This window comes from Eschscholzia californica, unplaced genomic scaffold (genome assembly GCF_041429995.1).
Source record: "Eschscholzia californica isolate CP2 unplaced genomic scaffold, dmEscCali1.0.p SCAF_4, whole genome shotgun sequence".
In the NCBI taxonomy this organism is placed as follows: Eukaryota; Viridiplantae; Streptophyta; class Magnoliopsida; order Ranunculales; family Papaveraceae; genus Eschscholzia; species Eschscholzia californica.
Window position 1 is genome coordinate 9,697,398 of NW_028238461.1, and position 25,344 is coordinate 9,722,741.

Consider the following 25,344-nt stretch of genomic DNA (forward strand, 5'->3'; position numbering starts at 1 on the left):
GGAATCAGTTGCTAGATGGTTAGGCTTGTAACCCGCTCAAATATCCACTCCAAACAAATAACTTCTACGCCAATATCACTTCAAGTAGGTGTTAAATCATGATTTATCATTTTCTCAGTCTCTAAACGTATATGATCTATATCAAACTTACAAAGAAAAAGAATAATAAAATCCCAAGATGTGTTAATAGGCCCGGCATAAAACATGATATTATATGTGCAAACAATAGTGTTACAGAGGTTAAAAATCTCATCGAAACCCACCATGGGAAATGCAGTACAATTTTGCACCCCTTTTTCCAACCTTTTTTCCTACGGGAAATTGGTTTTCCACCCTTTTTTGTTGTACCAAACGGGTGAAAATGGGTTTTCTTACGAAAATCTATTTTCTAACTTGATTTCCTATGTGTCAAACGGACCCTTAGCCTCTTTAGTCAAGGAATGGGCAATTCTCAGCCGTTGGATTATCTGAAATCGCCTTCGCCGCTCACGACTTTCAGTTTTGGTTGTTGTTTTGCTTCGTCGATGTTTTTACTACCACCATCTTTCTTCTTCAACAATCAACACTAGTCCCCTTCAGTTATTTAGAGAGAGAAACAACAAAGACTATTTTAAGAGAGAGAAACTCATGTTGTTGCTAACTAAACGATTTGATTCGATTTGAATCTCCAGGGAGATAGTCTTACTGAATTAGGGTTTCATGGCGCTTCCACTTGGAAAGCTCACAATCCTTATCGGTGCAGGTTCGATCGTCCTCTCTCTCTCTTAACAGAAGCTTGTTCTTAATGAAGTAAAATTAGGTTTTTATCGGTCTGTAATTTGTTACTCTTTTCAACTATTTGATAGATCTTAGTGGGTTCTATATACCTATATTTCTCAGTTATTTATGATGTGTTAGGCGATGATGAGGTTCTAAGGTTTCCATTGATTTATATGTTTGAAACTTGTTGTTTAGATTAATATGTATATGAAAAATTCATTAAGCCTAAACTAATTTTTCGCCAGTCAGAGAATGTTATCTTTATGTTTTATCGATATCAGCTAAGTTTGCATCATTTGAATGATAATGAACTTACCAATCTGTTGGTGGAACTGATTTTCATATAGAAGTAAGGACTGGTAGTCGAAGTGAAGATGTAAGTCTTAAGTGTTATTGGATGCGCTGAATATTAGTATAAAATAAAACTAAATTAGCATCTGAGCAATATGAGTAGTCGGAACGTAATGAATAGTTTGCTATAGTGTATTTAGGAGCTAGGAGTTCAAATTGATGAATGAATCAAAGAATGCACAGTCAAGACGGTTTAGGTATAGATGGAAAGAGTACAAGTTGTAGATAAATTAGATGCTTTTAGTTAAAGTTGTTGGTGACTTCAGCCGTATGAAGAAACTGAATGTTGATGGTTCTAAAAGAGGCACACTAAGTTCACTTTTTTTTATTAGGGTTCTGTTTGACATTCGTAGACGAAATCAAATGGAGTAATACTTTTAAAGTCTATCCGGGAAGCAAATGTCTCGCTGATTTAGACGATATTGCTTTTGTGCACATAACATAAGGAACACAAATAATATATACCATAAGCTTCGATTGTTCCGCTGTGTTTGTCTGTATGCATAAATTTGTAACAGAATACAATATGTGGTGATTCTGCTGGCCCTGGGTGCTGTTAGCTTTCCTTTTATCCGAGATTGCAATATGTATTGTTTCGTCAGTAGTCATTCCTCTATCATTGAGAGTTTGCAAAGTTTGGGGTTGCCTTTGGATATTATCCATTCCAGATAGCTTATTATTTTTGTTTATCAGGTCTAGTTGGATCCGTGTTAGCCAAGGAAGGAAGCCTACCAACTGTTACTGACTTTTTCTCTGGTGCTTTCAAGGTACGTATTTGGCTCACTGACTAGTTAAGCCTAATGTTCATATTCATGATCTGAAATCTGAATATAACATTGGGTGCTCTTTTTCCTTTTTATATTATCTGTTCGAACACTGTTTATAGACTACGGAGCACTAAAAATATTCCTACTATCGTATCCAAAGATTGAAATCTTGAATATAATGAAGAGGAATGAATTAGTTAAACTCGCAGTATTCACAAACTAAATATCATATCATCTATATTTGTATAAGCAAAACAAGGAAAGGGAACAAGAAAGAAGAAAAAGAAAAAAAATAGCAAATCACAGAATATGTGAGTCTGTGAGATAGCATCTGACTTCAGTCTTTATTCATGGGGACCGCGCTTTATTATATTCTCCCCTAATTGAAAAACTAGCTGGATTCCCGTCTTTGACAAAATCAAAATCAACCTCTTTATCTTTAAAAGCAAAGCTTGATGCCTCGTGTTTCAATTTGTTCGTAGCAAGGCATTCCGTAGCCCCTTTCCACAACTTGTGCGGTTGTGCTCTTGATCTTTAAATCACTACTGCCCCTATGGAACCAATAGTCTGTCTAGATTTTGAAATACTCCAGATAGGACCAAACAAAAGATGCAAAAGATTCACTTAACATTCCAGACCGAAAGACAGCAAGTAATACTTTTTAGATCATCTTCCTATTGTAGGTTATACTGCTTTTCATTTTCGCCGATTGTCTGGTTGTGTTTTATCTAAAGTTTATGAAATTTCTATGCATTTTCATTTCCTATGGATTGCTGACTTCTTCCAAATTTCCTTTCCGAGTTTCCTGACTACTTTACTTTCATCTCAGATTGCTTCAGCTCTTAAGAAAATACCGAAGGGGGATGACTCTTCTTCATCTAGCGGAAAGCCAAGAAGTGACTCTCTGCTGGCTCAGGTTTGCATCTTTCGCCTGAATTAAATTTCTCAATCTTTTCTTTTTACTGTTTGAAATTTCAATTATGGTAGCTTCGTCAGCATTGATATTTTATAATTTTCAGTTAGAAGTTAGGTCTATTATCGGTATTATGAATAAACTTTCATTTGTGTTGGTTATGTCGTTAATTATAGAATTCCAGCTACATGTTGAGATATTGTTTCGTCAACGACATGACTATCAATAAAATTCTTCCCAATAAAGAAAGCTCCTCTTGGTGACTTGGTAACATCAAACTTTGGGTGCTTTGGAAGTGTAGACTCTACAAATGTGTATTTCCTGGACAAATGTGTCTTAAGCTTTAGGCCCTTAGGGATAGGGGATGAATTGTAGCTGTAGTAGTTTGGTTATTTCGTTTTTTAGTTAGGATGCATTACTTAGAGCACTGTAAGTAATTTCTAATTTTTGGTCGTTGGTAGGTAATTCCCCTTAGCACCATCTTGACCTATTTGTTTGTTTCAATGCTAGTTACTTTTATCGAGAAAATCACCCTAACTTAATAGGTTTCCATAAAGTACAGGTTCATCTTTACCTTCATAAACTAGTTACTTTTGAAAGGGATGCCCCTAGTAAGACTACATTGTATATAAAGCACTCCACTAAAACTGTACATCCCTTTCCCGAAGCTTTTTTTTTTTTACCCACATGCCACATTAGGTAATTTTCCAATTTTATTTGAGTGTAGATGTGGTTCTGAGCATTTGGTTTACTTGCTCTGCCTAATAATGCATTGTTCTTTTCCTCTATTATTAACATTTTGTAGAAAGTTAGCATGCTCAATTCGATGATAGATCTCATACTACTTTGCAGGTTAACAACTTGCGAGAAGAATTGCAACTCTTGGCGTCTAACCGTTCAGTTACAATAATAAGTGGCAGTAGAGCAGGTAGAGATATTGTAGTATGTGGTTTATTAAGTTCTATTGTTATTCCAAACATGTTAAGAACTGTTTCACGTAACACAACTGGGTATTGCAAAATTGTGACATAGTTTCCTTATAATTACAGAATTGTTCCATGCATCAAAACACAAATATTGGACATATTTCACTATAACAGGCCTATGAGATATGTGACATAAATTCCCCATCAGTGTACCGTTCCTCAATGCAAACACTCAATTATAGTAATATTCATGTCTGATGTCTCACGTATTCTAACTTTTTTGTGCTGAATGTTTGATATTTTTATATTACATATTCCTGCATACTGGTCTGAGCTGACCATGTGTAATGAGTTTAGGCTGTTCTTCCTCGTATTTAGTATAATAGAGTGGCTTTCAGGTTCTGCAAAACCCTATCATCACCTTGCTACCATCTGGCCACTTGGCCGTCACCACCTTATTGGCGAAACAATACCAGTGCGACAGCATCACTGGTCTACCGCTACCAAACACGATCGTCTATGACTAATTTTGCTTCCATGGCTACTCCACCTCTACCCTGCACTGTGTTGTTATGTAGATAGTTTAATAATCCATTCTTCCATAATGACAATAAACTTTTGACCCGCTACTGGGCTGGCGCTACCTCACTTAATGGCATACAATACCATTGCTGCAGCACTACTGGTCCAATACTTCCATACACGCTAAGTAGTACGACTCGGACTCGGACTCGGCTCGGCCAAGGGCCGAGTCACTCTAAGCCCTTATGAAATTTTTAGTAGTATATATGTATATAAAACAGTAACATGATAATACTTAATCTAATCAAGTTCGAACTTAAAAATCAAATTACTAGTAGTGTTAGGAACAAGTAGAACTAAATAATCACTCCGGTAAACTCGTACTCTAAACAATCTTTTGGTATTCCAAAACATGTTAAACAAGTTTCCATAAATAATTAATAGACTTATCTTCTTAAATATTCTTCCTAATTAGATAATAACTAGGAATATTATATACAAAAAACACCCATAGGCATACAAATCAGACTGCAATAATAATAATGAAAGAAAAATTATCTCAGCCGAGTCGACCGAGTCTGACCGAGTCAGCCCGAGTCACTCGGGCTAACCCTAGACTCGGGAACTCGGTGGAACTCGGCTCGGGTTACTGCCGAGTCCGAGCCGAGTCCCGAGTCACTCGGCTGACTCGGCCGAGTCGGACTGCATAGCATACACGATTATCTGACTGATTTCCTTCTGTAGCTACTCTACCTCCACTACGCATTTTATGGTTACTATATGTGGCAGTTTAGCAACCCGTACTTTCTCAATAAAGCGTAACCTCAAGAGTCATGTTCTTTTGTTTGTAAACCTTCACTTCCTGAGAAGAATTTATCTGTCATTTTCAATTCAATTTACAGTGTTAATGTATCAGCATATGTGTCTCAGTAGAAATCTTCTATCCATGGTTCATCTTGTAGGTGCAAGCATTGGGGCACCGGTTATAATTGTTATTCTTGTTGGTGGATATGGAATTATATGGTGGAAGGTAAGTCCAGTTAATTTTTTTCCTTGAAGATGTTATTGGAATTCTATTGATGGCAATATACCTAGGTACCACATCCATATTCATGCACAGAGGCAAAAATGCAAAATAACGTTAAGTAATGACCAAAGTAACTGAAAGCAAGTTAAAGGAAATAAAATAGAGTGTGCAACCAAATAGTTACTTTTTTGACATGGGACTCCAAATAGTTATTCAGTCAGTGATGATAAAAAAATAATAAAGACCCTATTTATAATTTTATAGGGTTTGGCAAAGCCATAGGGCTGGCAGTTCCTATTATCAGTCTCACTCTTCTTTACTAATTGAATTATAACTAAAGTTGCTTATCTACTAAAATAGAAGTACTACTAATTCTTTTGTACCTTGGTTGCTTAGAGGACTCCTACTATTAATTATTAATAAGATAAAGGGAACCATTTATGGGTTCGTTTATGCAGCCGATGGCTACTGAACATACGCTGCCAAGTGCACACCTAGTCATATTTTAAAGGGTCCGTGGGCGATTAGTCCAAAATAAAAAATATATTGGGTTTTTGGTCCAAACTTAATATAAAATAGGTTTTTGATTATTTGTTTTTTCCTCGTGCAGATACACAAATGTATCACTAATGTGTTGATTGTTTAGTGAATGTGTAGCAATAGGTTTGTTTTGTACGCAGAACAAACCAAATTGTGTGAAGTTCAATAGTAAAATGTAAAGGGTTATTTACGATTTGTTTAATGCAATAATATACCGATCCGATGTCATGCAAAAATAATTTATTTGGTGAATCCCAAAAAATGGTGTATGCAAAAATGATTTGTTTGGTGCATTTCAAAAATTGTAGTTTTTTATTTGGACTTTTGGCCTATTTTTTGTTAATAGTGGACTTATTGTGTTATTAAGGTCAATATTTTGGACTTCCACCATAAATTTCTATTTTAAAACTCAAAAGTCCAGCAAATAATAGGAACACCTCATCGTGATCCAGATTTGTTATCCTGACCCAGTATATTATGGGGAAAGTTTTTCGTTCTTTTTCTTTGTCATGGTTTTAACTTTGTTATGACGAACACCTCCCTCAGTTTTTTTCCCTTTGTCTAAAAACTTTGTAGGGTTGGAAGCTTTCTAACATGATGTTTGCTACAAGACGCAGTCTATCCGATGCCTGCACATCTGTGGGCTCTCAGCTCGAGCAAGTCTTTTCATCTATCAAGGCAAGTATATTCATTAAACGTCGTGCTCGTCAAATTAAATTTATTGCAAAATAAATATTGACCTTGTTCTGAACATTATCCGATGTGAACGGATGCTACCTGCATAGTATTGACCCCACCTTGACTTTTTTATGAACATAACATGCACTAAAAGGTGTAGTTTCTACTCTATATGTTTACATATTCTCATGCAGGTCACAGAAGTCATATTTAATTAGGCGGGGACTGCAAATGTTTTCTGAGATGTTACCTATACGTGTTGGTACCATAGATGCAAATCTTTAGTGTATTGGTTTTGTTTGCAACTATAAATAAACCTATATCGTGTGATGGGACATGTAAATTAGATTCATATGTTTGAGCTAAGAAGGTACCATGGAAAGAGCGGGTGTCTCTTGCAGAATGTTAAACACTTAATATAAGGATGAATGTATTACCGATCAAACAAAAATATTTTCATATCTGACGCTTAGTAGCATTGATTAGCTTTAGAACTAGGTGAGGATACTTGATATGTGCTTTAGTGCCAGGATTGATTCTTTTCTTCTTTTTTATGCAGAAAACGGAGCAAAATATATCTTTGAAAATCACTGAAGTTGATAGTAGTGTAGAAGAGTGTAAAGGACTTACTGAAGCTACGAGAGAAGAGGTAATACTTAATCTATAATTATGCTTCTTTCTGTTTTATAACTATTTTAAGTTGTCATCATTCGTCAAAAAGAATCTTACAGAAGATTTACAATTATAGGTTTCCATGTTAAAAGGCGATGTAGGTTCATTCTCGGAGGGTGTGCAAAATGTCCATAATGTAGTCAAGACTCTGGTGCATCTCTATCTCTACTTCTTAGAACGAGATCCTTTTTCTTTTAGTTTAGCCACTGCTTTAAATTGATTCTTGGGAGGGAGAGAGTCTCTAATTCAGTTTTTATCTTTTCCTTGTCCCAGGAAACAAGATTTAGTAGAATTGAAGGAAAACAGGTATGTCTCTTTTCTTTTCTTTCTTTCTTCCTTTATCTTTGTGTTTTAGTACAGGAGAAAATTAGTAAGCAATATATTATTTGTTTTGTTTGATAAGTCATTTTTTCCTCTCACCGCTTCAGAATCTTACGACTGAAGGAGTTCTGAGGTTATGCGGTTTTGTTAACTCACTGGAAAATAGCAAAACTGCAACATCAATTCAGGTTAGAAACTTTTCCTTCTCAACTTTTTTATTGGAAAAAGAGCATATTATATAAATATGTATAACACGTACAAGTTTGGAACCAATTCAAAACACCCTTTTCCTTTTTAATTATCCTTCTAGGATACCCATTTCGCAAATTTACATGTTGGATTTTGCTTTGAAAAAAAGAACTGAACAAACTGAATAACTTTTCAAAAAAAAAAAAATCCTCTCACGCAGAATCGAGTTTTATGTTACAGTATATTCATGAAATGTTTGCTGTATTTCCACGGCATTATTTAATGCCGGGGCATTTGATAGCAGTGTTCAATGTTTCTTTGCACTGATTACGGATTTAAACATTTTAGGCATCACCATCCACTTCCAAGCCAGCTCTTGAACAACCTCAAACTACACCAGCCCCGAGGGTAAGTTTCAGTTTTCATTCTGCTCTTATTAGCTTAAATTTCATAAACTCCAAATTGCAACCCGGGAGTAAGTTTTGGAAGCAAAAGAAAATCCGTGTACATAGCATAGTTCTTCTTTTTATGCTATTGATTAGTTTCAAACAAGCAGAAATTCAAGAAAAAGAAATAAGTTTAGCTTGATAACGTATATTTTACTGGTACCATTTGAACCTATGATCAAATGGGTTCCCCAACTATAGAAGTCGTCAGGACTCATGAATTTGCTTAATGAAAGTTTGTCCTTATGAATTTTTACAACTTCTTTCGGGTTGTTTCAGGTTCTAATGCAAACTAGGTCTTTGCACCGAGGTTTGTCTCTGGATCCATGCTCTCCATCTATTCAGGCATCTCCATCTGACGCTTCCAGTGCAGCAACTGAACTACCTCAAATTATGCATAGTTCAAGAGTAAGCCATTCTCGAAATTGCATTTTACTTTCGAGCCCTTAGCTGAAGTATCGGAAATTTCGTAGTGCTAACACGAGTGAGCTCTAGAGTCTAGACTTGGGCTTCATCAACATCTACTTCGTCTGAATGACTAGTGCACATTTTGGGTCAATTTGATTCAGACGATTCAGATTGAGACAATGAGAAAAAGAACAAAGTGATTATTAACATGTTGATTCTCAGATGTTCTAATAATAAATTGTTAACTTATTAGTTATTGGTGTTGTTGCAGACTACTTCAATGCCGCCAAGAGTTCCATCACCTGAACCAGTCTCTCCATCTATTCTGCATAGTTCAAGAGTAAGCCATACTCGAAATTGCATATTACTTTTGGGCCCTTAGCTGAAGTATCCGAAACTTCATAGGGCTAACACGTGTGAGCTTTAGAATTGACTTCATCATCTGATGGTTTTGTTTGACTCGTGATGTCTGATTCGTCTGGATGACTGATGTGCATTTTGGGTCCATTTGATTCAGACTATTCAGACGGGGATGATGAGAAAAAGAACGAAGTGATTATTTAGATGTTTGATTCGCCGATTTTCTAATAATAAATTGTTAATGATTTCTAATTTATTAGTTATTGGTGTTGTTGCAGACTACTTCTATGCCTCCGAGAGTTCCATCACCTGAACCAGTCTCTCCATCTATTTCTAATGGCTCCTTGACTGCAAAATCTGGTCGGTTTGGATGGTTTTTCGGAAATGGGTCATCAACAAGATAAAATTTTCAGACTTTTGTACATGAACATCTTTCATCAAATGCATTTTTTGGCACTCTTATTTTTCATAGAAAACTGTCGTTAAGACGGTGCTAGGATATATATGAAACAAATTAGTCATCGACAACTAAATTTTGTAGATCTGAAGGCTATTTAAATACTTTTTGTGAGAGCTCAATCATTTATATGTATGAAATATGAATGGTGATTATTGCTTATTAGATAGAAACAAGAATGAACACAAAAATAATGAGAATTGGAAAGTCTCTAATGCTGTTTCTTTTATTCATTTTATCTACTTGGTCTTTGCTTTGTGTGATCTTTCTTACCAATGTAGATGTTTCTCTTTGATGGCGAGAGGTCGGATAAGTGGGGGAAAAAATATAGGCTGAAACTTGGCCAAAATTTGAGATGGACTATTGGATTTTGCCCTATCAAGCTAGAGCATGGGGTGAAATAATGGTGTTCATTTGAAATTCAGGCGTCTTTGTTTTTTTTCTTTTGTTGTTGAAAGTTACCGTCCAGTATTTGATGCTAACAAATTAGAAGTTCATATCCCAAAATTTTAGATCAAGAGTTCGAGACAGGAGTACGATGACTTCGAAAATAAGAAAAAAATGTAGCACTTTATAAGATCAACAAAATGTCTCTCTAAATTAATCAATCAAAACTTCCAAGAACGTTAAGAACTAATTGTAAACCAACAATATTAGCTAATCTTCAACAAAAATAACAATACTAGCTAATCAAGAATCTACTTGCCTAAGAGAGAGAGAGAGAGAGAGAAGAGAGTTGTCAAGTAGGAACCAAAGTATCTTTATAATCTTCAACTCCATATGCATCAAAAGTCTTCCAAGCATTAGTAGTGAATACAAGTGCCATCAAGAAAATGGCAAACCAACCCATTACTACCTTCAATTTACCTCCAATACTCCACCCACCACGACCACGACCACCACCACCACCAACAAAAACTCTTTTCTTCTCTTCTTCTTCCCTACCACCACCACCACTGCCGCCGCCACCACCACTACCAGAAGATGAACAAAGAGATCTAACTTCACTCCCTTGTACCAACCCACAAGAAGAATACCCACTACCAATACTAACCTCTTCCACTTTCCCCTTATCACTACTTGCATTATCCAAAGCCTCCATTAAATTTCTTCCCTTCAATTTTCCACTCCTAATTGCTTCCTTTCTCTCTCTAACTATCTCCAAAACTGCTAAATCATTAGTCCTCACCTTCCATTCTTCTTCCCCATCTTGCAGACAAGTTATCAAACTTCTTGGAGAACAAGTTCGATCATAGAATTGATCAAAAACATCATAATCACCATCATAATCATCATCATTATCATCCCAACATTGCCTACGACTAAAAGGGTACTTAGATTTAGATGATTTATATGTATCCCAATCTTGTTCCAAGTTTTTGAATTGCTTGTGAAGTTCTTCAATATCAACATCATTGATTCTTTTCATGTTTTTTCTTTGTATTTCTCTTAATCAAATTCCGATTTGGGGTTTATTTAAATTAATAGATTCTAATGAGAAAATAAAGGGAAATCAGAACTACCCATGCCCGATTTTTACGCCACCGTTAATGCTTCTCTTATTTATCTTAAATTCTACCTAAACACTCCCTCTCTCTAGAATTTTGATTCGTTGTGAGTAAATCTTCAATCAGCCAATTGAATTGGTGGGTAATCAAATCAAAATCCTAACTGAATACAAAAAGTGGTTGAAGAAGAACTCATGTAACAACTTCCAAAACCCTAACTTTATCCAAGAAGATTTTGGAAACTTCCGAAATTTGTTTTACCTTTTAGAAGAATTTATTCAGAATAGAATTTCCCCGGGAACGATTTGAATAGTTCTTACGGTAGGGATATTATCGAAATGGGAGATTTTATAGGTCCCCTCATTTTTGTTAAAAGGCCTCCCTCAGTGATAATTTAGCAAGTAAAATGGTTCATGAGGAGGCCTTTTAACAAAATTGGGGAGGCCTTTTAAAACTTCCAAAAGGGAGATTTTATAGGACCCCCTCATTTTTGTTAAAAGGCCTCCCTCAGTGATAATTTAGCAAGTAAAATGGTTCATGAGGAGGCCTTTTAACAAAATTGGGGAGGCCTTTTTGTTAATGTCATTTTATTAGTGACAAGGCTTTCATTTGTCTATGTCACTATCCGACATCCGTAGACAATGGTAGTATGTCACTATATAACTCTTGAACTGGTCTAAGTAGAGACACTTCCATAACGCTCCATTTAAAGATTTAATAGTATGTCAGCTATGTAACTCTTGAACTTGTCTAATTAGAGGTTCAATAGTGTGATGGCTAATTGTTATTGCTTGGCACCCTATTAGAGATAAAATCAAAGAAAATATTCCCATACTCTGATGGAGAGAGAGAATCGTGACGGTTGCCGTCAGAAAAAGTCCCTATTGTGACGGTTGGAGAGTTTTCTCCGCCGGAAGAGGAATGATTTCATCGCGGGAACATTTTTCGCCAAATTTGCGCGGAAATATTTTCCGCCAAAACTATTTTCGTCGGGTTTGTCCGTCGAAAATAGACGACCTAGTTCCCCAAAACTGAATTTGACCTAGCTCTCTCTATCTCTCCCTCTCCATTCTCTCTCGCTCTCGAACTCTACTTTCTCTATCATCTCTCTCCATTCTCTCTCGCTCAGTCGCTCTCGAACTCTACTCTCTTTATCCATCTCTCTCTGTTCTCCATTCTCTCTCTATGATTTAGAACTCATAACTGGTAAAGATTTGGAAAAAAGAGAAGAAACATGACGAAATTAGGGCAACAAACGGTTGATGTATCAATGGTGGTTACTCTAGTTACTGAAGATGCGTATGAATTGTTGAATGATTTGGTGGAGCAATCAAAGTCTTATCAACAGTTTGATTCCGAGAAGAAGAGTAGACTTCTGATGCATATAGACAAGAATGGGTAATGAAGGTTTGATCTTGATGTTCTTCTCAAATGTTGCTATCAGGTTTGTGATTTTTCAATATATTTGGGGTTGATTTCACATTTTATTATTGAAATTGCCGAATTAGTAAGTTGGTTGTTAGTTTGTTAGATTTCTTTTTTTAGTATTTGACCTAATTTGGAGCATTGGGCACTCAAGAACACTCTTATTCATTTACTTATCTAGAATTATAGAGTGTTAGGTTATTGCTTAATGAATATTGGACTATTATCCTGAGAGAAGAACCAATTAGAGAATATAGGGTGAGTTTCCTTTTGTGGGAAATCACAGTTGCATAAAATCTAGACATTAGTTGTCGTCCTTTCCGTTAAGACGATGTTTGGTATAAATAGAGTTAATTGAGTAAAATCTAGAGATTAGTTACCGCCCTTTCCGTTAAAGTTGAAAGATGCAATCTTTTTAAGTGTGTAGCAATGGTATAGCAAAAACATCTTTCGATCACTTTGTAGCGACCATATATCAAAATTCCTAATTCTCATTGTATTTTCTCTTTTTGGTTAATCAGAGGATTACAGAACTCGCAGGCGTGGTCCGTTCTCTTTATCCAAAACCAATTCTGGTTCGCTTTCTATATATACATTCATTAATAGTTATTCTACTCAAGTAATTTCATCCCAAGTTTATGACTTTGATTTGTTTAATATCAAAATTACCAAATTTTGTTGTTTCTTTGAACATTATCTTGAAAAATGTTTATCAGGGAGACTGGAACGGTGCTGGTGCTCACACAAATTATAGGTAAGAGTAAATCTCAACTTCCAAGTTTATTATATTATTTTCGAAATTTGAACTTATAAAGCAAAAGCTAATCTATAATGTATTTGATATTAATTCATTATATTAGCACAAAGTCAATGAGGGAATATGGAGGATTTGATGTGATAAAGAAGGCCATTGAGAAGCTAGGTATCAAGCACAAGCAGCACATAGCAGCATATGGAGAGGGCAATGAGAGAAGGTTAACTGGTCGCCATGAAACTGCTAGTATTTTTTACTTCCTCTTGGGTAAGTTCATCTCAAGTTGTTAAAACCCCTTTTACCTCTTGGATATCCAGTAGTGTTAGAATAGTCCCACATGAATAATAAACACACATTTTGTTACAAAATAGACCAAAACTTAAATACTTTTTAGTAACTTTTTACTTAAGTTTATGATTGTATCAATGTCATTTGATGTGGAAAGAGGGAGTTGCAAACAGAGGAGCTTCTATATATATATATATATATGAAAGATTGACCTTTGTTATATTAGGAACCTACATTTCAAGCAGGCGAGGCCTTTGCAGTGATGCGGTTTCATTTGTTGGTCTTGTAGAGGTCAAATTTATTTTCTTTGAGACGGTTTATAGCTTGATTTAAGTGAGTTTTGATCGAAGATTAATATATAGTTCAAGAGTTATATGTTTGGTTAGTTGCAAGTTATAGTATGTTAGGTGGTACTGTGAGTCATCAACGCATCATTCGCATGATCTGGGTGTCATTTTGGATAATGCCTAATGGAACAAGTAGCTTACTTATGAACATTGGCAATAGGTGCAGATTCCATACAATTTCTATACTTAATCATGAGACTTCCCTTAGCCCATGTAGGACTATTCTCATATGCCCCTTCACTTGCGGTGTTCTTGACCCGAATAAGTTTCTTCTGCAGTTTACAAACTTAACTTATACTTGTATGATCGCAGTACACTGGAACTTACATTGCAGTCTCAAGATATGCAAGTGCAACTCCCTTGCCACCATTCTTTCAATCATTAATAAAAGCTTTCTTTTCTTCTTTTCCCTTATATTCAGGGAGTCGGAATATTGCTTTCTGGATTGTTTGGTACCATAACTGGATCAACTGTATCCGTGTAAGTCCCGTACGAGCCAATACGTTATCCTTCCATTATAATACTATTTAGATATACCCGAGTGACACGAGAATCTCATGGGGGTTTTGTACTACAGTGAGAATGTTGGCTTGTTAGCTTTGACCCGTGTTGGTAGTCGGAGGGTCGTCCAAATATCAGCTGGATTCATGATATTCTTTTCGATTCTTGGTAATTCCTTCATTTTTTGTGACATTCTAGCACTTGTTATCATCTTGTTCATGAATATTGCTAGTTACTACGCCTTTTGCTTACTCGAATATTGTTGCCTCTATAGGTAAATTGGGAGCAATCTTTGCTTCCATTCCCGCACCAATTATTGCTGCTCTATATTGCTTGTTTTTTGCCTACGTGGGTATGTAAAATCGAAACGAGTAGAGCCCTTCTTGGTTGCCCAAGTTATCTTTAAAACTTTGGAGAACACTTTTTTTCCTTTCCCTTCTAATTGCCAGATTATCTTGTATAAACAGGTTCAGCAGGTCTCAGCTTCCTACAATTTTGCAATCTCAATAGTTTCAGAACAAAATTCATACTAAGTATGAAACCAATAGTACTGTTTACATTGTCGGTTTTTGACCTTGTTATTTTGTATGTGTGTGACTTCGTTAATGAAATATTCACTAGTTTTAATTTGCTATTCTCGTGAATGTTTAGTTATAATGTTTTATTTTTATATTGTCAGCATGTTTTATGTTATTTGTCAGCAGGTTCGTATTGTGTAATTGATGATGCTAGCAGCAGGAAAACAATTTTTTTTTTAAATCTGACTATTTCCGACGGATTTAGTGAAAAAAGCCGTCGGAAAAAGTGGAACTTCATTTATTTTGAGAAGGCTTTTTGCGGCGACCTTTTCACGTGAACCGTCGGAATTGTGTTTTTTTCCGACGAGAACGCCCGTCGAGAAAAGTATTAACGTCGCCACTGTTTACGACCACTTCACGACGGCTTCAGCTCGTCGGAAAAAACCTTTTCCGACGGATTATCTTCTATTTTCGACGGATTGGGGCCGTCACAAAAGCTTCTGTGTTTTGTAGTACTTATTCTCTCTCCTATTTATTTATACTAGGCATAACCCCCGCCCGATGGGCGGGGGAATGCCCTTTACGCATCGGAATAGTAGACACGATATTAAATTATTTAAATTTTCTCTTCTTTTCGACATTTAGTACTTTCTCACTATGGTATCGACATTTCGGATCAACATTCTCCATAAGTGTATTGTTTTCGAGTTATTTAATTTATCTTAAGTTATTTAAAGCTTCGAAGTTTGGAGAACTATTATTGATGTTAATGTTTCTAAATCTATTGATTTTAAGTTCTTCACCAAAGGTATATCTTCGGTGTCCCCGATAGCAAGAAGTTTGGTATTAATCTCCACCATTCTGTCCAATTTCCTCTTGAACTCTGGGTTCTCCACATCTAGAATTGCGGGAAAAATCCTCGCTTTTGTTCGATTAGTCTGCAAATGAAGTTCAATACTTGGTCGTTAGACTTCCCTTTGTCTATGTCGCAGCGGACTATTCTTATGTGTTGCTCGAGGTATGGAACCAAATTAAGTGTGTTGGCATCCAACTAAAAACCAAAAAATCAATTACAATGAGCGTCGAGGGCCTCTAGACTTTATTTACTTGGTCATAAGTTCTCTTTGTCCATGTGAGACTACTCTTACTTAGTCATCTTAACTTTTCCATAAAAGATGATAGTTATCGGCTTACCTCAATTATAACATGCATATTGAATTCTTTGGTGTTAAGTCCAATTCCTTCGTAGAAGGCTGTCCGTTGGCAGTCGTTCAAGTACATCGTCACGTAAACCTGTGAAACAATGGTGGTGGTTGTACTCCATTCTCATGATCATATAACTTTGCAAGTAATTAACAGAGAAATGAAAGTTACCAATAAGCAGAAGAATCGAGACCACAATTTCGGCTTCCAGTCATTGAGAAACTGAGGTTGAGCTTTCATGAGTGCAGAGAAGAAATCTCCATGTTTGTTCTCATCTTGACACCAGTTCTCAAAATGCTTGAAAATAGGGTAAACTTGGTATTCTGGGTTGGTTTTGAGATGCCTGTATATGGTGATGTACCTCCAATGCCCAATCTTTTCTGACAAATATGTAGCATAGAAAATGAATTTTGGCTTGAAGAATGTGTCTTTCCTAGCTTTTGTTAGGAAATTTAGATCCATTGCCAAGTTCAAATAACCTACATACCACTGGAATCACACTTACCAATAGCTGCAGGATTAATCGTGTACAGAAATAAAATGATTAAAATCCCAATTAATCAACCACAAACCATTTCAACCTTAGCATAGATTAGGCTTAGGCAACATATATAAGAGGTTGGAATCACATTTCAACCTAATTATAAAGATGTTCAGAATTAACGACCACAACTCCATTACGACCATGAAATATCTTCTTTACTTATTCATACACAATACCTAAATCAAAACAAACAAAAATCAAGTTGAATTTTTGCTTTTGAAACTAAAAATGAAAAAGACCCCAAAAGAACCCAATAGCAGAGTGATTTTTTGATCTTCGCTCATTTATACATTTATAACTTCCGTATAACGGTAAAGCTAAACCGTTGACAGTTGGACTATTGGATGTAGGGATGAATTACCACATTGATACCAACCTTTCCAACTGATTATTGTTAGTCTACCCTATAAAATACTCTTAGAAAGTTTTTATTATTTGGTGTCCATAAACATATGAAGTAACTGAAAGCCCCTTACCAGATACAAGTAATGAGATAAACAGACAGAAACTATTGTCAACTTCTCTAGTAAAGTCTCAATATTTTATATTTGTTTTATGAAATAGGTCTTAATGACTGAGAAATCGAGGGCAGTCAGGTATATGATAACAAAAAATATGGTACCACTACATAGGTAGAAAAGCTAAGAACTTCCCGCCACCAATTGACACCATGAAATTGTAGACCTCCACCGTCTCGATAAAAAAAAATTTACACGATTAGGTGCACTATTTATGGGGTATGTATGATACTGGACTACCACTCAAAATCTATCTTTATCCAGTAATAAATTGCGACCCAAATTCGAACATAATAGAATAGTAGTCGTACAAAACTTAATGGTCCAAAATCTAGAATCGGCTAAAACGACGGGAGCAGACCTAAATTTATTGGAAATCTAGATATAGATTGTAATCTAAAATCGATTTCGATTTAAACATCAAACACCTAAATAATACCTGTTGTCACCTTGCTTCAATTGTACCCTGAAATCAAAAGCATGGAGAGTGAGGTTGTTAGTTGATTCCAAACCCTATATCGATTTACACAACAAATAAACTTCAAGTCTTGAATACATGTGGTCACCTTGATTGAAAACTTGATGTCAATCCAAAATCCAGAATCTATTGAAAAAATAGGAGCAAATCTAAATCCATTGGAAACCTGGATTTAGTATTTAGATTGTAATCTAAAATTGATTTTGGTTGAAGATCAAATAAACCTCAACCTATAATACCTTTCGTCACATTGATATAACTGAACTCTAAAATCAGAAGCATGGAGAAAGAGATTGTGAATCCTAAATCGATTTAGACATCCAATAAACCTCAACACAAATATATCCTGAAATCAGAAGCATGAAGAGAGATATTGTTAGTAAGCGTTTAATCAGAAGGGAGAGAGTGAACTGAGAAGAATTGAGAGGGAACAACAAAAAGAAGAAGAATTCTTACTAATGTATCTTTGAATTGACCAATAATAAGACTCCAAATTGATGCACCTTCTTGTATTTCCAACTAATTTGAACCATAAATTTGTCGCCTTTTTCTACTTCTTCACTCGTTAAGCCAATATCTTTCTTCATCTTGAACTCCTTCAAAGAATCTTCAACATCTTTACACCAAACCTGGAACTTTTTCTATTCAATATCTTTCCCCATTGGAAATGTCATTTGTATACATTGATTTCATGTAAAAAAAAAACCACAACACACCTTAATGCCTTTTTAATTCTAATCGATTGACAAATTAAAATAGCAAACATAAGATCAAGTAAGAACAAACCTGGCCAAATTAGGGGTTCGTTTTCTTCAGAGAAGTGGTTTAGTCAGAGAAGAGGGAAATCTATCATACTATGTAATGAAATCTATCATACTATGTATTGAATAGAAAGACGGGTTGAATACACTTTTAAGTTGTTGCAATTCATGTGAATCAATTCATTTATTACATTATGTATAAACACAAAATGTTACATTGCCAAACAATTAGATTTGCAAGAAAATATGTAAACTCGAGAATGACAAAAGTAGTAATTGAGAGTAAAAAATGTATAGGACAAAAACTTCTACAATGTAAAATCACTGTTGCAGCAAAATAAATTGATGTAAATCACTTTTGAATGTGAATAAATTTATACCAATTACTATTTGTGTGAGGAAAGATATATATATATATATATATATATATATTGATAGAAAAAAATCTGAAATCCGGCACAAGGGGAAAGAAAACAACTCCAACAAACTAATTTCAGAAACAAATCCACAACCTTGTCATTAAACTTTAAACCAACAAAGTGGAGAAAGCATTTGCCTTCTTTTGTATTGACAAGTACCACACACTTTGAGGTCACTAAACATTACCAAGGCACTCATAAGTGGTTTCGACAATTGTAAAAGCGCTTTCAATAGGTACAGTTTTGAGGAGGTGTATTGGCTGGTTCACTCTTTTAAAGGAGACATATGAACAGCTAGGCGTCTTACCCCCCAGAAGTCTCATCACCTGTATGGGGAAGATAGGTAGCATGCTTTGATGCATTGACCATGATGTAATCGGCTAAAGATCAATCACTGACCTAAAAGAGAAACTAACAAAAGATAACATTAAGATTTATCGAACCCCAAAAGAATTTAGAAAAAAAATACACAAGAGGAAGTAAATTTTACGAAATAACAATAGTAATGGTGGAGAAGGTGTACGGATATTTAGATATAAGAAACTAACATCGTTAGCTTATTGTATATCTGTTATTCAATAACTTCTAACCTAGATACATAAAATTAATAATTTACTCACGACTCATCAGTGCATCATAGCTTTATGTGTTTGACAAAACACTGTGTGAAGATAACTCGACCACAATATAAAGTAAACGACAAACATTAAAGCGAAGTTCAAATTATAATGGGGAGTCTCAAGAATCTCCCAAGAAAGGTGTGCTCCATCTAAAAGTCTGGTACAATGATATCATTCAACAATACCTTTTGAAATAACACAAAATTCAAACTCAACATAGAAAGACAACTTTATCATATAAATTTGTAACATGATTCAAATCAGTAGCAGCATATTTTTAGTAACATGCTTCGAGTCAGTACTAAAACCACAATTTCTTAGTGAAAAACCACTAACGTTAAAACAAAAGTCAGGGAAATGAAATGACATACAATGTTGCACAAAATAACCAGAGTGATCTTCACAATTTCAATACCTGGAACATTTAATTGAATTGTGGGAATTTGATTCATGCGGGGGCGATGCCTCTAATGAAATTCAAATATTGGGACAATGAATCTTGAGAGGCATTATATCTCACATATTCTGCCTGAATGATGAAGATGTCATGTCAAAAAACCTAAAATTTAAGAGTTGCAAGGTAACATGAAATTGAACATTGATAAATAATCACCTCTTCTGCGAAGTACTTAAACAGGTCTAGTCTATCTTTAAGGCACCTGACAGCAGTCTTTAGAATCTCACTAATTTCGGGATTATTGTTACCACCTAGTCTCCTGCATTTTGCTTGAAGCCACCTGCAGAAAAACATATTATGAGTAAATGAATTATTAAAAAAAATTGAATGAAGATAAATCTGATAGGGAAAGATTTGATAGAAGACGGAATCTACAACAACTGATAGAAACTTGGAATTGACAGAAAATCAAATGCATAACCTTAAGAATTGGGATTTAGTCCAAAACTGGAATACTTACAAGTTACAACTATTATTCAATGGCTTAACATCATTTCAAGTAGGAGGTCATTGCAATGTTTCAAGTAGTAACTCTCTGAAGGGTTCAAATTTAATAAATGGAATACTTAAGGGGTGTACGTGTTTCTGTCAGAACAAAATTTTGAAAGAATCATTGTTATACTTTTAACTGTTCGAGATTTTCTAAAGTTCATACTCCAAGTGGATTTTCACTGACATAAAACTGAAGCGGTGCACAACGTCTCACATTTGTAGGAAAATATATTGCCATCTAACACACTTTTAAAGTTGACAAAGTAGTCTGCTTTTCTCGTTTTTCCTTATATTTGTATTTGGGTGCCTCGTGGATGTAACTATGTAAATTTTATTTACTGGAAGAACTTATCTGTGTTTGAAGTGTTTCCATATCTAAGTAGATGTTTGACGATTTACATCTTCTAAATCATAGTTTGTTAATTTTTTGTGTGAGGGAATGAAATTGTTAAGTAAAAGAAATCAAAAGTTTCATAACTCTGGAAAGACAACGCAAAGTGGGTATTAAAAATATCTTACTGTTGATATCATGTAAAGACATCATACTGTTAAGTCATAAGAAGGGCTTGAAAAGTTTCAAATACTTAGTAAATTTCTCTATTTTTGGAGAAGCTTCACCTGCAAAGGCGCTCATATGCCCTCTCTTGGTATAGATCCATCATATCCATTGGAGAAGCTTCACCTGCAAAGGCGCTCATATGCTAGAAAGATGAATAATGTACACAACTTTTAAGGTAAACCAACTGAAACTATGTTGCAATGGAATGAATCAATATGCATATATTAGTACGAAGCGTAGGAAATATGACCAACAATACATAACTGATCGGAATCTCTTGACCTTTAGACAAATTAAACAGAACTTAATGTGTGAAACCTTACAATTATAGAATCCTTGAAATTAAGGAATCAATAATGGCTTTGTGTCATTCCAAATGGATAAGATCAAGCGTCTTTAAATGGTCATAATTTAGGACACTTTTTTTGTTGTCAATGCTAATTTTATTTTTGTAAATGTTCATTTGGAATACAATTTACTGAGATTTGGTAACAAATGGTGAGCATTGAATGTGCCGCATTACGTTAAATTCTTCACATTGTCACATGACAAATAGAATTGTGATCTTTTTCCCAAATCGAAATAGTTCTGGAAATAGTCTTTAATCGGCAATTTCCATTAACAATATAAAACAATGCCAAATTTTTTCCCAATCCGAAACAGTTATGAAATAGTCATAAAAAGAAATATAGTATCCTATTGTTAAACCACCCTTTTCGAACAAAGATATCAAGCTGTAAATGGTTTTTTTCGCGCAGCATTATAAACTAATACCCATTCGTGCAATAAAAATTCATGATCAGCGGTTGGGCACATTTATATAACAAGGGACGCGGGTTGACCATTGTATTAATAATTCTGAAAATAAAGGGATGAAAAGATAAAGTTTACCTTGGTATAAGGTTTTTGACCGGACCTTCCTAAAAGATATTCATTTTTATGGGGACAAACCATTTTTTTTCTATCTACGTGTCTTTGGCACCCTTTCTTATTCACTATATCTATTCTCAAATCCACAAATAGAAACTACTCCTCTGACCTAAGACTCGAAGTTCATAACCTCCCAACAATTCAATCAGCAACTCCAAATCCTCTTATTGCAAATTAATAGGAACAGACATGTCTAAGCACAAGAAAGATTCCAATTCATCTTTTTGTTTGGTTTTACATATTTTTAGAAGGTGAATAAGTGTCGAGCCGTTATTCTTAGGGCTAAATATCAGTTTATTCTCTGTTACATAGTCTTTGCTAGACTGGTTAGGTGCCATGATTAAGGTAACTTTTTGTTGTGCTTACCGCATATTGGTTCGATATTTTGTTTCACTTAGTCTTTGCTGGCCCGGTTAGGTGTGATTAAGGTAACCTTTTGTTCTATTTCCTCAGATTATTCCTTCGCCACTTCGATCACACCTTTTAGGCCTGTTAGAAACTTCATAACGTCATGGATTTCTTTGATGTTCCTGAAACCCATTGATACAGGATTTAATTAGAACGTTGAAGTATAAAATTAACATTAATGTTACATCATCATAAATTAAGGTAAAATCACATTTATACAACAACGAAAATTTAGACGGGTGAATAAAAATTAATCACCCATCCCGTGAGCACTTCCAGGTTAGTTTCCACCCCTGGTCCACCAAAATGAAGTGAAGGTAGCAAACAAACTATACATGTGAGCTATGGTATTCAGGATCGTTTGTCAATGAAAATGATATGAAGCCCTTGGATTGGACACCCATTTCACCAAGGCATTACAGATCGTGAACATGAAATACAATAAAATAAGAAAATTCATATAACGACAACTTTAATTAGTCATAATAGTTCTTGACAAAGTTCAAAGGTAATAAGAAAGCCACTCGAAATTGGCATAGCCAGCAATGCTTTAACATGGTATTATCACTGGTTGTAGTCCTTCGCTACCTTAGAAATTGATACAAGATTTTACTCTTTAAAAGAGCTTAAGTTTCTAGTAGTCTTTCTTAGGGAAATTCGTCAAACCTAGGAGGTCAATGACACATCAAGTACTACTTAATCTCAACTCTGTATAAAATGTTTTTTTTTAACTTGTATAAAATGATTATTACTGTTACTAATAAGTTGATAGTGCAACTTCAAACCTTTTGTTATCAAATGGGACATTGAGGTTCTAAGAATATGCAAAATCCAACAACAAAAAAAAGTAAAAGAATGAATTTTACCTATTATTAAATCTGCTCGGACAATTCAAAAATGCGAAATTGGTTTCATAATATTTGGAAAATCCTATAATCGCAATCGACCTTCATAACCATGACCGAAGTGAAAGATGGTCTACAACAAAAGATAAAACAAATACAAACACCAATGGGGCAAAAATAAATCATCAACCAGATGTTAACAACTAAAACAATAATTGTCGAAGTTGAGTGGCATTTATCACAAGCAATTTTGAACAATATGGTATCTCTCTGTGAAGGTTCTATGAAGTGGTTATGTTGTAATTGTATCTGAGTTGTTAATACAGGGAAGATAACTCTGGAAAACCAAAAAAAACCTTACTGAAATCTTTTCAATTAAAAGTTCATATTAAAAAAATAGAAAAATTTGGAAGTAGAAAAAAGTATTTGATGAACCACAAAACAAAATAAGCAAGTTGTTAATTAAGTAAATAACTATGGTACCATTAATTCTATTCCCTTCAAACATCTTATTCTTTCCCACATTCTAGTTGAGGCATTTTATCAAACATCTTGATAACAATTTCTAATTTAGAAGATCTAACTATGAAAAGATCTGATGAAGCTCTGATCTAATTAAATGGGCAAAATGGAAAATAGGAAAATAAAAATTTATATCTTATTTTATGAGCTTTTACCGTTATCTTCTTTGTTGATTCCAGTTCACTGAGTTCCTCATGCATATTTTTCTCTCTCCTGTGCACCATCTGTGGAGTAGAAAGATGTTTCGTAGGAGAGTATTAGATGAAGAAGAGGAAATGCGGAATTTACTTAGGAACTTGTAACTCAAATCTTCACCCTCTTCAGACATAAAAGAGGGAATGAATAATGAAGCAACGGGTTCACGGAGACTGAGGAACAGTGAGGAGCATCATCAGATATTAAGGGTTGAATGAATTTGCAGATTCAATCGAATAGACAACGAAGGTGTAGGAAGAGAGGTGAAGAGTTTTGACTCTTCAGTTCAATAGAGAGATACGGACAATGTGTGGGGCGTTAGATTACTATCTAATAAATTATGTCCTAGTGTATATTAATTATGTCCTAGTGGCATGTCCATGTCTTTAAATTTATCCTTGTCACATTGCCAAATCATATTTTATATAATTATTGTGTCCTAGTCATATTTTATGTAATTATTGTGTCCTAGTCACAAGGATCTGTTTTGTATAATAGATATGTTGTACCTTCTCTCTAGCATTCATCAACAGGTAGAACTTCTCTCTAGCCACTGCCAGTAGCTCCTACGAAAATCCTACTTATCTTCTTTCCATCTCTAGTCTCTACCAACATTGGATAGCCACACTCGAGGTATTATTCTCAAACTAGGTTAGACAAGATTGAGTATGAAGGTTTAATTGACGATTTTGTTTAAAAAATGCGAGAAGAAAATTTTTCAAATAAAGATATTAATTGTAATCATTTAGTTCAGAACAAAACATTGAGATTCAGTTCCCTGATGAAATATTTATTTTTATGGTTAGATCATTTAAATTTTATGTTTATTATTTTACATAAAAAAAATTTAACATATAAAAGGCCCCGTTAATATTTTGGCACCGGACCCCCAATTTCTCTGCCATGCCACTGGTATATTATTATGAAAAGATTCTCAAATCAACCAAATTTAGACGATTACATACATTCAATACAAGTCTTATTCGAATTTTAAAGAATAAACGAACACTACCTGCTAGCACCGATCAAGTGAATATTTGCAAAACAAATTTACAATGTAGAAAAACAAATGGCATGAGGATATATCTTCGATATTGTAGCTGTTATTTTTTTTTCACAAAACATGGAACCAAGAATGACCCAAAGTTGAAGGAAAGGCTTGATACGGCAGCAAAATAACCAAGTTTGCTTACCCTAATCAAGACAACCACCTAAAGAGTTTCAGCAAGAACACATCTCCCGTGTAGCCCATAAACATATAAGTTGAAAAAAAATTAAGACTTGGGTTTGAGTTTCAGTCTGAAGTGAAATTCACCATTCACACATACTAAAATAAGGGTTTAGATCGGAGAGTCAGGTAGGACCAAAAATGTAAGGATGTGAAGCTTCAACAGATTTAGGTAGATTAACTATTTGAAGCTCCCATTATTACCCTTGGCAATCTGCTACCTTGTCCTCCCTTGGCATTCTACGAGATTTAAATCCCTTTGCCAAAGAGGCAATCTACATATAGGTATTTGATCCAAGTTCATACGCATTTTGTAATAAAACGGCATTGTGAAATAAAATCGTATTAGGAATGAATATATCAATTACTCCTATAATAAAATACTCTAGAGATATCATAAATTTAATAGGAAAAAAAATAAAATCTAATTCTATGTAAGATCTTGCGGCCAAAATAAAAAGATGAAGTACCATATTTCAATCTGGATC

General features: G+C 34.8%; 3 protein-coding genes and 1 long non-coding RNA gene across 5 annotated transcripts; 2 read left to right on the forward strand and 2 right to left on the reverse strand.

Annotated features, from left to right (window-relative positions):
* Positions 1-315: 315 nt before the first annotated feature.
* LOC147542446 (uncharacterized) lies at positions 316-9,551 on the forward strand. The gene is made up of 14 exons (XM_086635052.1): positions 316-742; positions 1,804-1,877; positions 2,707-2,793; positions 3,643-3,718; positions 5,201-5,268; positions 6,382-6,483; positions 7,043-7,132; positions 7,232-7,306; positions 7,429-7,461; positions 7,584-7,664; positions 8,014-8,073; positions 8,391-8,519; positions 8,791-8,859; positions 9,158-9,551. Exons 1-14 carry the CDS (start codon positions 700-702, stop codon positions 9,281-9,283), a joined length of 1,113 nt encoding a protein of 370 aa, XP_086491178.1. The 5' UTR covers positions 316-699; the 3' UTR covers positions 9,284-9,551.
* A 4,160-nt stretch (positions 9,552-13,711) lies between these two features.
* Positions 13,712-14,878, forward strand: LOC147542447 (nucleobase-ascorbate transporter 6-like). The gene is made up of 6 exons (XM_086635301.1): positions 13,712-13,726; positions 14,080-14,138; positions 14,236-14,327; positions 14,434-14,511; positions 14,627-14,744; positions 14,839-14,878. Exons 1-6 carry the CDS (start codon positions 13,712-13,714, stop codon positions 14,876-14,878), a joined length of 402 nt encoding a protein of 133 aa, XP_086491427.1.
* Positions 14,879-15,272: 394 nt separating this feature from the next.
* On the reverse strand, positions 15,273-16,357 carry LOC147542448 (magnesium-protoporphyrin IX monomethyl ester [oxidative] cyclase, chloroplastic-like). Its single transcript, XM_086638269.1, has 3 exons — positions 16,052-16,357; positions 15,872-15,970; positions 15,273-15,615 (listed from the first exon to the last, which is right to left on the reverse strand). Exons 1-3 carry the CDS (start codon positions 16,340-16,342, stop codon positions 15,409-15,411), a joined length of 597 nt encoding a protein of 198 aa, XP_086494395.1. The 5' UTR covers positions 16,343-16,357; the 3' UTR covers positions 15,273-15,408.
* Positions 16,358-18,672: 2,315 nt separating this feature from the next.
* Positions 18,673-23,930, reverse strand: LOC147542449 (uncharacterized). Of its 2 annotated transcripts, none has more exons than XR_015224259.1 (7): positions 23,589-23,930; positions 22,933-23,044; positions 22,025-22,188; positions 20,788-20,851; positions 19,834-19,957; positions 19,636-19,749; positions 18,673-18,999 (listed from the first exon to the last, which is right to left on the reverse strand). It is a non-coding gene; the product is annotated as an uncharacterized LOC147542449 (long non-coding RNA). The 2 variants fall into 2 exon arrangements; XR_015224260.1 differs by having other exon boundaries at positions 18,673-19,011.
* Positions 23,931-25,344: the final 1,414 nt, after the last annotated feature.

Bases quoted from the DNA above. Each gene is read 5' to 3' on its own strand.
- LOC147542446 (XM_086635052.1), top strand. From the start codon at position 700: ATGGCGCTTCCACTTGGAAAGCTCACAATCCTTATCGGTGCAG. The intron at 6,484-7,042 runs GCAAGTATATTC...TTTTTTATGCAG, and splicing joins AAGTCTTTTCATCTATCAAG to AAAACGGAGCAAAATATATC. The intron at 7,665-8,013 runs GTTAGAAACTTT...TAAACATTTTAG, and splicing joins AAACTGCAACATCAATTCAG to GCATCACCATCCACTTCCAA.
- LOC147542447 (XM_086635301.1), top strand. The intron at 14,328-14,433 runs GTAATTCCTTCA...TTGCCTCTATAG, and splicing joins GATATTCTTTTCGATTCTTG to GTAAATTGGGAGCAATCTTT. The intron at 14,512-14,626 runs GTATGTAAAATC...TTGTATAAACAG, and splicing joins CTTGTTTTTTGCCTACGTGG to GTTCAGCAGGTCTCAGCTTC.
- LOC147542448 (XM_086638269.1), bottom strand. From the start codon at position 16,342: ATGGATCTAAATTTCCTAACAAAAGCTAGGAAAGACACATTCTTCAAG. The intron at 15,971-16,051 runs GTAACTTTCATT...ATTGTTTCACAG, and splicing joins CTCGATTCTTCTGCTTATTG to GTTTACGTGACGATGTACTT. The intron at 15,616-15,871 runs GTAAGCCGATAA...CTTCATTTGCAG, and splicing joins ATATGCATGTTATAATTGAG to ACTAATCGAACAAAAGCGAG.